General features: G+C 49.4%; 1 protein-coding gene across 3 annotated transcripts in view; it reads right to left on the bottom strand.

The window, feature by feature from the left end:
- Positions 1 to 14,952, bottom strand: part of ZNF496 (zinc finger protein 496) — a 36,951-nt gene extending 21,999 nt beyond the window's left edge. Inside the window, exons 1-6 of one of the 3 annotated variants that reach the window (XM_042981110.1) lie at positions 14,860 to 14,952; positions 14,268 to 14,472; positions 12,978 to 13,082; positions 12,198 to 12,624; positions 11,740 to 11,923; positions 7,846 to 7,922 (exon numbers count right to left, since the gene is read on the bottom strand). In XM_042981110.1, coding sequence (XP_042837044.1) covers positions 7,846 to 7,922; positions 11,740 to 11,923; positions 12,198 to 12,587 — 651 coding nt within the window. In that variant the 5' untranslated portion in view covers positions 12,588 to 12,624; positions 12,978 to 13,082; positions 14,268 to 14,472; positions 14,860 to 14,952. The remainder of the gene's footprint in view (positions 1 to 7,845; positions 7,923 to 11,739; positions 11,924 to 12,197; positions 12,625 to 12,977; positions 13,083 to 14,267; positions 14,473 to 14,859) is intronic. The other 2 variants (XM_042981132.1, XM_042981121.1) reach the window with 2 other exon arrangements.
- Positions 14,953 to 15,885: the final 933 nt, after the last annotated feature.

Raw genomic sequence — 15,885 nt, 5'->3', positions numbered from 1 at the left:
GGCCCAGAAAGGGGGAGACAGAAGACCCAAAGCAGGCTCTCAAGTGAGCGCAGAGCCCCACGTGGGGCTCAGTCTCACGAACCATGCTATCGTGACCATGAGCTGAAACCAAGAGACGCTTAACCGACTGAGCCACCCAGGTGCCCCTAACTATATGCTATCTAAAAGAAACTCACCTCAAACATGATGATTTGGCAGGTTGGAAGTAAAAAGATGGAAAGTATACATTACACAACCATTAATCAAAAGGAACAAGAGTAGGTATATTAATACCAAATGAGATACAGCAAAGAAAATTACTAGAGATGTTATATAATAAAAGGGTAGTCCGTGAAGGCATAGCAATCCTAAATGTGTATGTACCAAACAACAAAGCTGAAAAATATACAAGGCAAAAACTGACAGAACTCAAAGGAAAACAGACAAATTAATTACTATTGACTTCCATATCCTGCTCTCAACTGACAGAAAATAAGAAGTAACTTGATAGCACCACCAAACAAGAGGTTCTGATCAACTTCTATAAAACACTTCACCCAACACCAGCAGAATATATATCCTGTTTTTACGTGTGCACAGGACTATACCAAGACAGACCATACACTGGGTCATCAAAATCCTGGAGGGAGAGGAGAAACTCCCAACAAATTTGAAAGAAATACAGAGTATATTCTTGGATCATAATGGAACCAAACCAGAAATCTATAAAAGAAAATAAAGGGAAAACCTTCAAGCCTTTGGAAATGAAATACCACATTTTAAAATAATCCTTGGGTCAAAGAAGGCTCAAGAGAAATTAAAAAATACACTGAAATAAATGAAGGTAAAACCACATCATACTGTAACTTGTAGGATATGGCCAAAGTGGTTCTCAGAGGGATATCTACAGCACTAAAATGCTTATATTAAAAAATGCTTACATTTATTAACAAAGGCAAAGCATGGAAAGAGCCCAAATGTCCATTGATGGATGAATGGATAAAGAAGACATGGTATGTATACACACATGCACACACACACACAATGGAGTATTACTTGGCAATTAAAAAGAATGAAATCTTGGCATTTGCAACTACATGGATGGAACTAGAGGGTATTATGCTAAGTGGAATTAGTCAGAGAAAGACAAATATCATATGACTTCACTCATATGAGGACTTTAAGATACAAAACAGATGAACATAAGGGAAGGGAAGCAAAAATAATATAAAAACAGGGAGGGGGACACAACATAAGAGACTCTTAAATATGGAGAACAAACAGGGTTACTGGAGGGGTTGTGGGAGGGGAGATGGGCTAAATGGGCAAGGGGCATTAAGGAAGACACTTGCTGGGACGAGCACTGGGTGTTATACACAGGGGATGAATCATTGGATTTGACTCCTGAAATCATTATTGCACTGTATGCTAACTTGGATGTAAATTAAAAAAAAATGCTTACATTTGAGGGAAAGTCTCAAATCAATAATTGAAGCTCCCACCTCACGAACCTAGAAGGCAAACAGTAAAATAAACCCAAAGCATGTAGGAAGAAGAAAACAGTCAAGATGAGAGCAGAAATCAACGAAACTGAAAACAGGAAAATAACAAAGAAAAACCAATGAAACAATGAACTAGTTCTTTGAAAAGGTCAGTGAAAGTGAAAACCTCTAACAAGACTTAAACAGAAAAAAAAAGAGAGAGAGAAAACACAAATTTCCAGTATCAGAAATGAAACCGGAATATCACAGACCATGCCCATACCAAAACGATAAAGGAACACCACAAGAAAGTCTACATGCAATACATTTGACAATTTCAATGAAATGAGCCAACTGCTTGAGAAGCGCGTACTACCAAAACTCAACCACTATCAGATCACATGAACAGCTCTGTAACCATTAAGGAAGTTGGCTCTATAATTAAAATACCACTTCCCCCCACCCCGACAAAATCTCCCATTCATATGTTCCACTATCGTATTCTACCAAATGTTGAAGAATCAAAACCAAGTCTAGGGGTGCCTGGGTGGCCCAGGGTTGAGTTTCTGGCTCTTGGTTTTCAGGTCAGGTCACAACCCCAGGGTCGTGAGATTGAGCACCAGGTCGGGCTCTGCACTGAGCATGGACCCCCAGATTGGGATTCTCTCTCTCTGTCCCTCACCACCTCATGTGCACTCTCTTTCTCTCTCTCTAAAATAACATTTAAAAAATAACAAACAAATAAATAAAACCAATTCTAAACAATCTTTTTTAGAAAATAAAAGGGGACACTTTCTGATTCACCATACTCACCCATGAGTATAGGTACAGAAATTCTTAAAATGCAGGTGACCCTTGAACAAGTCAGGGATTAGGGGCACCGACCCTCCCCCACTACAACAGAAAATCCATGTATACCTTTTGACTTCCCCAAAACTTTACTAATCACCTGCTCTTTACCATAAGGAAAACTTACCAATGATATAAACAGTTAACCCATATTTTGTATGTTATATGTATTATACACTGCATTCTTACAATAAAGTGACAAAAGAGATCATTATTAAGAAAATTGCAAGGAAAATACATTAAAGTACTGCATTTGTCAAAAGAAAATCTTTGTATAAGTGGACAAACAGTTCAAATTCATGTGTTCAATGTTCAACTGTAAGTGCAAATAAAATCCAGTAATATATCAACAGAAGAAGACGTTTATTCCATGGCAAGAAGACGTTTATTCCAGGGAGGCAAGGCCGGTTCAATATTCAAAAATCAATAAACATAACCCACAATATTAAGAGTCGCAAGAAAATTCATGTGATCAATGGAAACAAAAACACGTAACATTGGACAAAATTCAATAACCACCCATGATAAAAACTCCAGAGAAACAGGCATTGAGGAGGTTTCTCAAGTGGATAAAGAGAATTTACAAAAATCCTACAGCTAACATACCAAATGGTGAAAGACTGAATGCTTTCTCTCTAAGATTGGGAACAAGGACATCTGCTCTCATCAGTGCTTTTCAACAACATGATAAGAGTCCTCACCAGCTGAATGAAGCAAGAAAAGGATATAAAGGCATATAATTGGAAAGAAATAAAACAGTTTTTATTTGCAGATAGCATGATGGTTTACATAGAAAATCTAGAGGACTCTATTTAAAAACAAACCAACAAAAATCCCTCCTTAAACAATGTGTCAATCCAGCAAGGTCACAGAATACAAAATCAACATACAAAAAAACCAACTGCATTTCTTTTTGTTGTTGTTGTTAAGTTTATTTATTTATTTTGGGACAGAGAAAGCCTGTGCGCATGAGCAGGGGAGAGTGGCAGAGAGAGGGAGAGAGAATCCGAAGCAGGCTCCACAATGTCAGTGCCGAGCCTGATACAGGGCTTGAACTCATTACCCTGTGATCATGACCTGACCCAAAATCAAGACACTTAACTGTCTGAGCCACCCAGGCTCCCTTCCACTGCATGTCTTATACTAGAAATCAAAATTAAAAAAAAAAAAAAAAGTATCATTTATAATTGCTCAAAAAATGAAGTACTTAGGTATGAATTTAACAAAACGTGTACAGCTACTTACAAGCTAAGGAGTACACAGCGCTAATGAAAGAAATCAAAGATGTAAGTAAATGGAGGGGTGCCCACTGGCTCAGTTGGGGAAGTGTGCACCTCTTGATCTCGAGGTCGTGAGTTCTAGTCCCACACTGGCTACAGAGATTACTCAAAAAAAATAAAAATAAAAAAATCTTAAAAAAAAAAGAGAGAAAGAAATAAGTAAATGGAGAGGCATCCCACATTCACAGACAGAATGACTCAGATGGGTGAAAATGTCAATGCTCCCCAAACGGATATACAGGCTAAACAAAATTCCTATCGAAATCTCTGTAAGACTCTTTGTAGACATGGACAAGATTATTCTAAAATTTACAAAGAAAGGCAAAGGGACAAAAACAGCTGAAGTAATTTATGAAAACAATACAATGGGAGGAATCAAGGCCACCACTTCCAAGACTTAGAAAATAGCCGCAGTAATCAAAGCTGTGCAGTATTAGTAGAGACAGACCTAGGTCGATGAAACAGAGTAAAGAACCCAGGAACAGACCTATAGAAATATGCTCAACAGAGTTTTTGCTTTTTTTACAGAGAGAGAAAGTGTGAGTGTGTGCACGAAAGGGCTGGGGCGGAAAGAGAGACAGAGAATCTTAAGCAGGCTCCACACCCAGCATGGATGTGGGGATAGATCTCAGGCCCTGGGATCATGACCTGAGCCACAATCAAAAGTCGGACGCTCAACCAACTGAGCCACCCAGGCGCCCCTTGAGTGATGTTTGACGAAGGAGCAAAAGCAATTCAATGGAGGGAAGAAAATCTTCCTTTTTTTTTTTTTTTTTAAATGTTTACTTCTTTATTTTGAGAGAGCACAGAGGAGGGCAGAGAGAGAGAGGGAGAGACAGAATTCCAAGCAGGCTCCATGCTGACAGCACAGACCTGATGGAGGGCTCGATCTCACGAACTGTGAGATCATGACCTGAGCCAGAGTCAAGAGTGAGACCCTAAACCCACTGAGCTACCCAGGAGCCCCGAAAACCTTTCCAACAGATGGGGCTGGAACCAGACATCCACTGGCACAAACAAATAAGCCACAACTAATGTGTCACACCTCATTTATAAGTTAGAGATCACGGGGGCGCCTGGATGGCTCAGGAGATTGAGTGTCCAGCTCAGGTCATGATCTCGTGGGTTTGTGGGATGGAGCACCACATTGCGCTCCACAGTGTGGAAACTGCTTGGGATTCTCTCTTCCTCTCTCTCTCTCTCTGCCCCTCCCCTGCTTTCTCTCTCTCTCTCTCTCTCAAAATAAAGAAACTTACATACATACATACATAAATAAATAAGCTACAGATCATGGACTCAAATCCAACTGGATCACAGATCATGGATTAAACCAATCATAGACTTAAAATGGAAAATGTTTAACTATATAACTTTTAGGCAAAAATATAGGATGAAGTTTTTGAGATTGAAGACCAGGCAAAGAGTTCTTAGACTTTACACCAAAAGCACGATCCTTAAAAGGAAAAACTCACAATTTGGAGTAAACGAACATTAAAAACTTTTGTGCTTCAACTATACTTTAATAAAAAAAATAAAATAAAAATTAAATACAGTAAAAGAAAATGGATGAAACCTTGGTTGGGGGCAGGGGGGAGGGGGTGGGAAGACCCTGTCAAAGGGAAGGAAAGTCAAGCTCCAGAATGAGAGGAAACATTTACAAAACACATATCCAACGAAGGTCAAGTATCTGGGACATATAAGGAACTCTCAAAGTAAGAGAAAAATGCAAATGGTCCCACTAGAACATGAGCAAAAGTCGTGATGAAATATTCCATAGAAGATGACAGGATATTCACAGGCCAGATCCGCACAGGAAAAGATGCCCAACATTATTAGCCCTCATGGAATGAAAATGTAAACCATAATGAGACATCACAGCACACCCATCAGAACAGCTTAAAAAAAAAAAAAAAAAAAAACAGTGCAAACAGTAAATGGTGGCAGCGAGAATGTAGATTACTCACACACTGCTCATGGGAATGGGATGGCGTAGAGTCCCTCCAGAAGACAAAACTAAATTTGCACTTAGCACACAACCCAGGGACTATATACCTGGGCATTTACCCCAGAGACACAAAGTGACGCTCACATAAAAACCTTATAAATATTTACAACAGCATTAGGCAGAATGGCCCAAACTAGAAAACAACCCAGAGGTTGTTCAACAGGTGCATGGGCAAAAAAATGTGGTGTATCTGGACCATGGAATTCCACTCAGAAATAAACAGCTCCTCAGACCGTGCCGACTGAACAGTCAACCCCCAAAGGCAGGGGTCCGTCTATACAACGTCCGTGAAGTTGACAACATCTGTGGTTAGTGTGGCCAACGAGAGGACGGCGTGAAGGAGCCATGGATTTCACTATAAAAAGCAACAGGAGGGATGGTCGTGGTGACACAAATGTTCTGTATCGTGTGTGTATCAACACCAGTGCGCTGGCTGTAGCCTCGGGCTGTGTCTTCACAAGACGTTACCATTTAGTGTAAAGAGTACAAGGGATCTCTGATATTTCTCACAACTGCATGCGAAGGTAGTTACTCAAAGAAAAAAGATAAACATTACATGTACCCACGTTCACAGCAGCATTATTCACGACAGCTGGACACAAACCAAGGGTCCACCAAAAATGAATAAACAACATGCATTATACACACACTATGGGATATTATCCAGCCTCAGAAAGGAAGTCCTGTCACAGGATACGGTATGGACGGACCCTGAAGTCCCTATACTACGTGAAACAAGCCAGTCACAAAGGTGTAATTCTTATGCAAGCTAGTTAGGGTAGCTGAGTTCATAAAATAGAACGGTCATCTCTCTGGGGACACGGCGAGCTATTCCTGGAACCAGTGAGGAGTTTCAGTTTGGAAAGATGAGAAAGTTCTGGAGATGGGCTGCATGACAGTGTGAATATGTGTATTACTAAACACTTAAAAACACTACAGTACATAAAAATAGTTAAGATGGTAAATTTTATGTAACATGTATTTTACTACAATTGAAACTAAGGGGCGCCTGGGGGGGCTCAGTCGGTTAAGTGTCTGATTCTTAATTTCCACTCAGGTCATGATCTCAGATTGTGAGTTCAAGCCACATGTTGGGCTCTGTGCTGACAGCACAGAGCCTGCTTGGGATTCTCTTTCTCTCACTCTGCCACTCCCTCCTTCACTTTCTCTCTCTCTCTCAAAATAAATAAACTTAAAAAAAATGTTAGAAAGACTGAGAAACAAAAACCTTCGTGATGAAGACTTTCACTGCACTGAGCAGAAACGATCTTCAGCAGAGTGATGAAACAGCACTGACTTACCAAAATCTGTCTCCTGTTTACTGGGGCCTTTACAGGAACGCAGAGAAATTCAAAGACGAATACCTTGGTTGGGGTACAGGAACGCAGAGAAATTCAAACACGAATACCAAGGCTCATTAGATACTAAGATCACAGCATCTCTGTGTGTCATACTGGCCAAAAGTCTCAATCTTTAATAAGAAACCTGAGTTTTCTCTCCTTGGGCTCACACTTGTGCTCAGCAGCCACCACACTACATGGGAGATGCTGACACATGTGAACAGAGCCCACGAACGCAGCTCTTGGGGAAAGGAGGTGCCCCACCCCATGTGCCCGGTACCACGTACCCAGGCTTCAGGTTATGCGGGATGCACTGTGCTTAGGATTGCTGAGAGCAACCTTGGGACGTGATTACTGTGTGTCTACCAGCCTTCAGATGGCCCTCCATCTGTAAGGAACAATAACCAGACAAGGTCCACACCTTCTTGTCATGCACTTTCTCGTACAACCAGACCAGGCTGTAATACCCAAGTCGCGTGCCAGCCAGCAGACATCATTAGAGAGAAACAAAGGGGGTGTGATGAGAAACCGTGGCCAGAGGCAATGAGGCTGGAAGGAAGTGCGTGAGACCCCCTATCGGACCAGCTTTCCATCCCACAGGGACGCCCAACAAGGGAAGCCTTGCACGGCCTTGTGCAGAATCACAACAGGGAAAAACGCCCAGGAAACTCCCCAACAACATGCCCGCTTGCATACAGCACTGACATAATCTCTGCTTTTCCTCCATTTCCTAAATACAATCACTGTGGTTATCACTGTGTAAGACAGTACCCTGTGAAGTATGAAAAGAGAGGTCTCCCTTTTTTCACAAGGGGGAAACCCTAACACACAGGGGGAGGACATCTGTCTCCCACCATCACAGCTGGCAGGCAGAGATGGGGTTCTTCAAGGGCTGTCCACACATCACTCACCGGGGGCAGCTGCAGGGCGGTTACCTGCTGTGTGTCCCTCAGACTTGCCTCCTGAAGAAGGGCAGACTCTTGCAGAACTGAAAGAGAAGAAACGTGGATTCATAAATCTCAGGTCTCTTCTCATCTGCAAGAGAAGGGCTGCAAGACGTCAAAGGGGTAAAGCACTTGTGAACCACAAGAATTTATGTCACCAATGAGAAGGCTTCAGCGGGGAATGCCTGGGTCATGTGCGCTAGGTCACTAGGGAGCTTTTTTGTGTATATGTGATGTTTTTTAATAAAATTTTTTTAATGCTTATTTATTTTTGAGAGTTGCACAGTGTCAGCAGGAGAGGGACAGAGAGAGAGGGAGATATAGAATCTGAAGCAGGCTCTGGGCTCTGAGCTGTCAGCACAGAGCCCAATGCGGGGCTCAAACCCACAAACCATGAGATCATGACCTGAGCCAAAGTTGGACGCCTGACCAACTGAGCCACCCAAGTGCCCCCAATTTTTAAACAATTTTTTAATGTTTGTTTTTGGCAGAGAGAGGGAGAGGGAGAGGGAGAGGGAGAGGGAGAGGGAGAGGGAGAGGGAGAGGGAGAGGGAGAGAGGGAGGGAGAGAGAGAGAGAGAGAGAGAGAAAGAGAGAGAGAGAGAGAGAGAGAGAGAGAGAGAGAGAGAGAGAGAGAGAATGAGCGGGGGAGGGGCAGAGAGAGGGGGAGACACAAAATCCAAACCAGGATCCAGGTTCTGAGCAGTCAGCACAGAGCCCAATGCAGGGCTTGAAGTCACAAACCATGAGATCATGACCTGAGTCGGAGTCAGACGCCTAACTGACTGAGCCACCCAGGTGCCCGTTTTTTAATTTTTTTTTAAGAGAAAGAGTATGAACAGGGAGGGGCAGAGGAGACAGAGAAAATCCCAAGGAGGCTCCACGCTCAGTGTAGAGTCCAACATGGGGCTCAAACCCATGACCCTGCGATCATGACCTGAACTGAAATCAAGAGTCAGATGCTCAGCTGACTGAGCTACCCAGGTGCCACTATTATTTTATTTTTTTAAATTTTAATTCCAGTATAGTACACATACAGCGTTATATTAGTTTCAGGTGGACAATACAGTAGTTTAGCAAATCTGTGTATTTACTCAGCTCATCAGGATAACTGTATGCTGCCATCAGGTAGCTCTGCAACTTTCCACGGGTGCAGGGATCTCAGCTTCAACCGCGATATGGGGGAAAATAAAGGTTAAAGCTCTACGGGGCTGTGGTGCCAGTAAGAGCTGCTAATAATGAACATGATTGTAGACTCCGCTATCATCTATAGATTTTTAAGTTCATAAATTGCAAAGCTGCATGAGGAAGCAGCTGTGAGGTACTCTTGGAAGAGCTACTGTCACATGAAAGTGCAGAGTGTGTGATTAGAGTCATCTCACCTGCCCTCAACTTGAGCTGCTGGGACCTCTGCTGTATTCTCCTATGACGTCCCTCCTCTGGCTGGGACTCATCGCCTGCCTCAGGCTTCTGCTAGCAGGGGGGGAGCCATGTACCTGGCAGGGAGTTGCTGTGTGAACCCGAGCTGTGTTTTAGAATGTGCTCCTTTTGGGGCGTCTGGGTGGCTTAGTCGATTAAGTCTCCAACTCTTGATTTTGGCTCGGGTCACGATCTCGCAGTTTATGAGTTTGAGCCTCACATCGGGCTCCACACTGATGGTGTGGAGCCTGTTTGAAATTCTCTCTCTCCGAAAAATAAGTAAACTTTAAAAAAACAATATGCTCCTTTTACAGAGTGAGACTTGGAAAGCTGTACTACCATCTCCTGGTTGAGAGGAAATCCCAGAGGCTGACCCTAGGTCATGTGTTAAATCACTGCCAAAGCTAACACTGGAAGCCAGTGTCCCTCACCTTTCGGACCTGGGACACGAAGCTTTCGTCATGGCACAGGCGAGACACCGGGAGGAGAGCCAGTTTAGCCTGTGGTGACGTCTGGCTGCCCCAGCTGTGGAAGCTCAGGTTTCGAGTAGGGGGTGATTTAATATGCTCTCTTACCTGCTGCCTTCTGAGGGAGGGACTACAGCCCTGCCTTACATGTCCCCAGAAGAAATGAGTGCAGGGACACTATGCACATCCCTCTGCAGAGCTGTCTCCAAACAAAATCTAGCTTTTGAGGAAGACCTTCAAGATTAGCAACTACACTGGGGTGCCTGGGTGGCTCAGGTGGTCAAGTGTCAAACTCTGGATTTCTGCTCAGGTCATGAGCTCACGGTTGGGAGTTTAAGCTCTGAGTGAAGCTCCGTGCTAACTGTGCTGAGGCTATCTGGCATTCTCTCTCTCACCCTCTCTCTGCCCCTCCCCTGCTCATGCTATCCCATTCTCACTCTCTAAATAAATAAATAAACTTAGAAAAAAAAAAACAAAAAAAAAACAACAACATAGGAACTATATAGCTGCTACTGGAGGCTCATCCCCACAAGTCAATGATGAATTTTAAGGTCTTCCTGATAACTAACTTGCATCATGCCTACTCTATCCATTTACTGTTGCCCGGGGAAATACTGGAGCTGACCTATCTGACCCAAAGCCCCTTGCAGCACCCGGCTCACCTGCCTGGGCTGGTGCAGCGCCTGGATCTCCTATCCGCCCTCCTGAAGACCCTCCCAGGGCACGACCCAGGCTGTGTGCACATACAAGGTTTATCTGGGAAAATGAGTTCTGGGCTGAGTTGTGTCCCAACCCTAGTACCTCAGAATATGACTGCATTTAGAGAGGTCTCTCAAGAGGTAATGAGTTAACGTGAGGTCACAAGGGTGGGCCCTGCTCCAACGACTCGTGTCCTTATAAATAGAGATTAGGACAACCGTGGGGAGATGCAGGGAGACCACGGTGATCAACAAGCCAAGGAAGGAGCCTCACGGGAAAGCGAGCCTGCCTGCACCTTGGTTTAGAACATCTATCCCACAGAACTCTGAGGATGTAAACCTGCATTGTTGGGCCTGCCCAGTACAATGCTTTGCCAAGCAATCCCTAGCAAACTAACACAAGGCCAGCGTGCCTGGACATCTGTACTAAAGTCAGATTAATTCCACCCAAAAAGAAACTTAATATTTTTTTTTTTTTTTTTTTTTACTGAAAAGCTTATAAAGGATCACTTCTATGAGTCACAGGAGTGCACTCCCGGCTTCCTATGGCATGTGTAACTACAGTACAACGTGGGGAGTCTGCCCACGCCAACCTGCACCCCACAGGGGTCACTCCTCTCAACCACAACTTCCCATGGTGGTTACCGTGACCAAAAGTCAAGAGGGGCTCAGGGTCTCCCCTCTCAGCATTCTGTGGGTAAAGTCCTTTAATTCTCAAAAGACCCATATGGATGATGATTATCCCCAAAGGGTGGGCCAGAAAACCAGGACTTGGAGAGTGCTCTTGGTCATAGCTAGAGAAGTCAAAGCCACCTGCCTCAAGCCACCACTGGCACTCTTTGTACAGATAGCCAAATAGGTCCAGGCGACATTCAGGCCTGAAAAACCCACCCTGTTCCCTCTGAAGCACTTGTAGATTTCCTTGCAGCTTCCTAACAAATCTGGAGAGCAGCTATTTCTTCGCTGGGGAAGGAGGTTCGGAAACACAAGATGTGGCTGTGCTCAGCCACCCACACAGGCGTCTCCCCAAACCGACCGAGCCTGGAGATGCACCCTCAAGAAGAGGAGATGGTGCGGCCTCAGACACCCACCCACAGCCCTGGTCACTCTGTGTGGATTTACCACAGTGAAGGGGGCACACATCCTCAGGAGATCCTGACTGAATTGCTCTATAGAAGGACCCAGACCATGGAAACAGTTCACGGCTCTTCAGGGGATGAGCAAGAAAAACCCAAGCCCAGAGCCAGAGGCACAGGGAGGGGTAACCCCACTGAGTACCTGGATCCCCACCGGGCTGGCCCGGGGTTCTGCTCGGGAGCCCAGGGCCCTGTGCTACGGCCGTGGGCTGGCTGTCCTGGCTCTTTGCAAGGTCGCTCTGGGCTTCTGCCGGCAGCCGCTCCGGCTCTCGGTCTGGAGGGCCTTCGCCATCATCAATCACCACGGGGTCTTCACAGTGCTTGAGCTGCAATCCCAGAGAGGGTGCTCAGGGCGAGGTGGAGAGGTCCTGCTGACCATCTGCACAGTGACCGCCATAGGCTCCACCAGGGCCCCGCATAGGACAGAACCATGCCCCAAAGCAGGACCTTCAAGGAATGGAACCTGCTTTCTTGGGAAACCAAACTCCAGTATGAGCCTTGCTGAAGCGTGGGGCTCTACACAGAACTTCTCCGCAGCCAGGGGCCACGAGGCACCCTCCCCACCAGTGCTGCCCAGCCCCGCTATGTTCCCCTGCTCACCCACTGCCAGGGCCGCCCAGGCTCCCGCTCCAGCGCCTCCACGGCCGCCACAGCCTGATCACCACTCTCGGGCTCCTGGGCCCGCACCCAGCCCTGGATCTCACGGGGCAGGATGGCCAGGAACTGCTCCAGCACCAGTCGCTCCAGGATCTGTTCCTTGGTGTGTCTGTCGGGCCTCAGCCAGCCCTGGCACAGGTCCCAGAGGCGGCGCAGGGCCTCCCGGGGGCCCGCCGCCTCCTGGTAGCGAAAACGGCGGAAGAGGCGGCGGGAGGACTCGGGGCTGGGAAGCTCGCTCTGGGGGCTAGGGTTCTCTCCTGGTGGGCTCCTCATTTTCCTGGGCTCCTCGCTTTCTTTCGGAGCCAAGACTCGGGGGCACAGGGCTGTGGGCATGATGGGATTTGATGGGGGTCAGCAGCAGAGGACGACCCTATTTCCAAACAGAAATCACTGGCTTTAATGTTCTGGTCTCCTGTGGCAGTTTTTTGGGGGCAGTGATGGGGAAAGTGACAAAACCCGCAGAGACCAGCCCATGGGACAAGTCCTCGGACATGGGACAAGGGTCACTGTGGCTGGCCCTTGCACAAGGGGAGATAGGGAAGACCCCCCCCCCCCCCCAACACAACAGCATCATGACAGGATTTCCCTAACGGGGCAGCCAAATGAGGCGGAGGATCTGGGAGAGAAGCACTAGCATATCAACACGTCACGGGCATTTCAGGCATCCAGGGAGCCCGACAGGGCCACATGCAGGGCAGAGATTGAAATGAGACTCTGTGGTACCTTCCGTGGCCAGGTCCTCCTGGACAGGACAAGTGAATAGGCCGCTATCTTGAGGCTTCGCAGCCAAAGTCCCCGTTCTTGCCCTTGAGACCTTTATAAAAAGAGCTGGAAAGACACAAACAGACATGCCTGGGGTGCCTGGGAGGAGCCTTCAAAGAGGATCCAGGACCAGAAATCAGCCATGCTGGTGCCCAGGGCCAGCCATCGGTGCTGGATCTGCTGGACTCACACAGAGCAAGAATTAATGGCACCCAGCAGAATCCAGGGGGATAAAGCACACAGCCCAGATGATGCCCATGCATAAGATGGGAAGAGTCAAAAGAGGCAGGTACATCCTGAGTGTAGAGCAGAAGGTAACTACGTATGTAAAAACATCAGTGCTTTCAGATCAGCCTCCACCCAATTTGCCCCCAAGTCTGGATGGCAAACTTTAGGATGTGTTTAAAGATGCACTGGCCTTCCATCAAGCCTCTAACCCACCCCCTTGTCCTCTTCAAACCATGATGAAGGCAACCGCGTACTGCTCTGGCGCAGTCACACCTGCACCTCCCCAGTGAACACACACAGGGCGACATCAGGGAGCAGTAACCCTGACTCTGCACTGTGGGACTCAAGGGAAGGGCGAATGGGGAAACATGAGGGCCTTGGACTCCAGTCTGCATAAGGCTCCAGCTCACTCCCATTTCACAGGAAGACCAGTGAGGCCAGGAGAGAGAACAAAGGCCACTGAGTGGCAATCAGAAACACTCCAGTCTCTGGGCCCCCTTGCTCTGCAACATAGAAACCAATACAGAATGACACCAAAGTATTCCAAGTGTGTCTGGGTGTCCTCCCGCCTCCAGCACCTGGAATACAATCTCTCCTCCACCTGCCCCCATGTTCCTTGAGTTCAGCCAGCGCACACCTGCCGGGCTTCTATATTGCTCAGACCTGCCCCTACGCTTGGGCGGGGGCTCGGGCCCCACCTTCTACACTCTGTTCGGAGCGGGGCATCCCGCTCGGGGTCTGTGCGGATCATCCTAAGCAGACAGCCGGGTCTGCCTTTGTCACCCCGGGACCTGGCACCTGGCACGCAGGCGGCGCAGAAGGATGCCTGATGAATGAGCTAACTTAAGTCCCGGGGGCCTTCCCGAAGGGGGCGGGGCATGCCTGTAGCAGCTCTCGGAGGACAGAGCCCCATCAGCAGAAAGGAAGGAGGAGGGCACGCTAGGCCAGACAGAGAGGCAGGCTGTCCTCGTTCCCCGCCTACCCCAGGCGCGCCTCCAGCGTAATCCGCTCCAGGCTCCTCACCTCGCAGCCCGGACCTCCTTCCCCGAGTCTAACTCCAATCCCTCTTGCTGCTGCGGAAGTCTCCGGCAGCAGCTCCTCATCCTTCCAGCCCGGCCTCCCGGGCGTCCTTCCTGAGGCGGAGGGGCTCTCTCCTTGGTTGGTCGAGCCCCCTTCTCCCGCTCATGCACGAAAACGCGGCTGAACTAGTGCGAGCAAATGGAGGCGCCTGCAAAACAGCATTCGTGCAGCCTTACAGCCCCGCCCGCGGAGTCCCTGGCGCGGAGAGACCTGGGCTGCGGGCGGGGAGACCCGGGCGCGTGGTGAGGCCGGGCGCGCGGGGAGACCGCGACTGCAGGCGGGGAGGCCCGGGCTTGAGGGGCCGGTAGCGGGGAGCGCGCGGGAGGTCAGGGCGGAGGCGGAGGACGGGGCTGCGGGCTAGGAGGCGGGGGCGCGGGGAGCCCGGGGCCGGGAGCGGGGAGGCCGGGGCGCGCGCGGAGGCCGGGAGCGGGGCGCGGGGAGGCCGGGGCCGGGAGCAGGGCGCGGGGAGGCCAGGGCACTCGGGAAGGCACCGGGCAGAGCGCGCGGGCCCCGCCGAGCTCCGGGCCGCACTCACCGCCGCGGCGCGTCCCCTTTGGCGGGCCGCGCTAGCCTGGCCGCCGCGGAGCCCGCCGGACGCGCAGGAAAGGAAAGGCCGGAGCCCTCCGGCTCCCTCCCCTGGGACACTTCCTGCTCCGCTCTAGGACTGGGGAGGTCTCCGCATCTCAGTGGTCGAGGTGTGCGCGGGGGGTGACATCCGACACCCCCCGGCCGGGCCCGGCCCGCGCGCCCCGCCCCGCTCCGCGCGCGCGCGCGCGCGCGCGCCCGCCGGGACACGGGCGTCCGGCCGGGGGCGTTGTGGGGCCCACCGCGCGGCTGCGGCCTGGACCACCCAGGTGTCGCGCTGGGGACGCGCCTGGGGGCGGACCGGGGGCTGGCCGGGGGCCCGGGGACGCCGGGAAGGGCCGATCCCGATCCCGGAGCCGCACCGGAATGTTGGTACTGGGAGGGGGCAGCGGAAGGAGGACGCTCCCGCGCGCCCTGGGCCACTGCATTCCCGGAGTCCTCCTGGGACCCTCCCGACCCAACCCCCCTGCAGCCGGAACCCCTCCCTCACGCCTAGCTCGCGGCCGCCGGGGACGCCAGGGCTGCAGAGACGGAGACCCCTCCTCCCCGTCGCAGCCCGCTGCAGCCCGCGCTTTCCAGGGATGATTCACAGTTTGAGATACGGCTGCCCGCTAAGGCCCTTCTGAGCATTAGGACAACCCTGGGGGATGCGCAAAGGGGCTGTGGGGAATCCCGGCCACGAGTGGCTGATCGGGAAGCTCATTCCTCGCTTCAGCGAAGGGTACGGCTAGATGTGCATACTGTGCTGGGGAGAGAGGCGAAGGGTATTTGAAGTCAGGTAACAGGGGCGAGCAGGAATTAGGGCCGTCGGACCCCCAGACAGGGCCACTTGCCACAACCCTATGCTGAACATAGTCTGGTGGCTCAAAGGGGTCTTCCTGCGCCCATCCCTAATCTTCCAGGCTCTGGAGCCTGGGAGAAGGCATGTCCAGGATCCCTGAGCAGACCCGATTCCCACCAGCCCTCTGCATCGTCT

This window comes from Panthera tigris, chromosome A1, assembly GCF_018350195.1.
Source record: "Panthera tigris isolate Pti1 chromosome A1, P.tigris_Pti1_mat1.1, whole genome shotgun sequence".
Classification (NCBI taxonomy): domain Eukaryota; kingdom Metazoa; phylum Chordata; class Mammalia; order Carnivora; family Felidae; genus Panthera; species Panthera tigris.
This window is presented reverse-complemented; position numbering and strand designations above follow the sequence as displayed.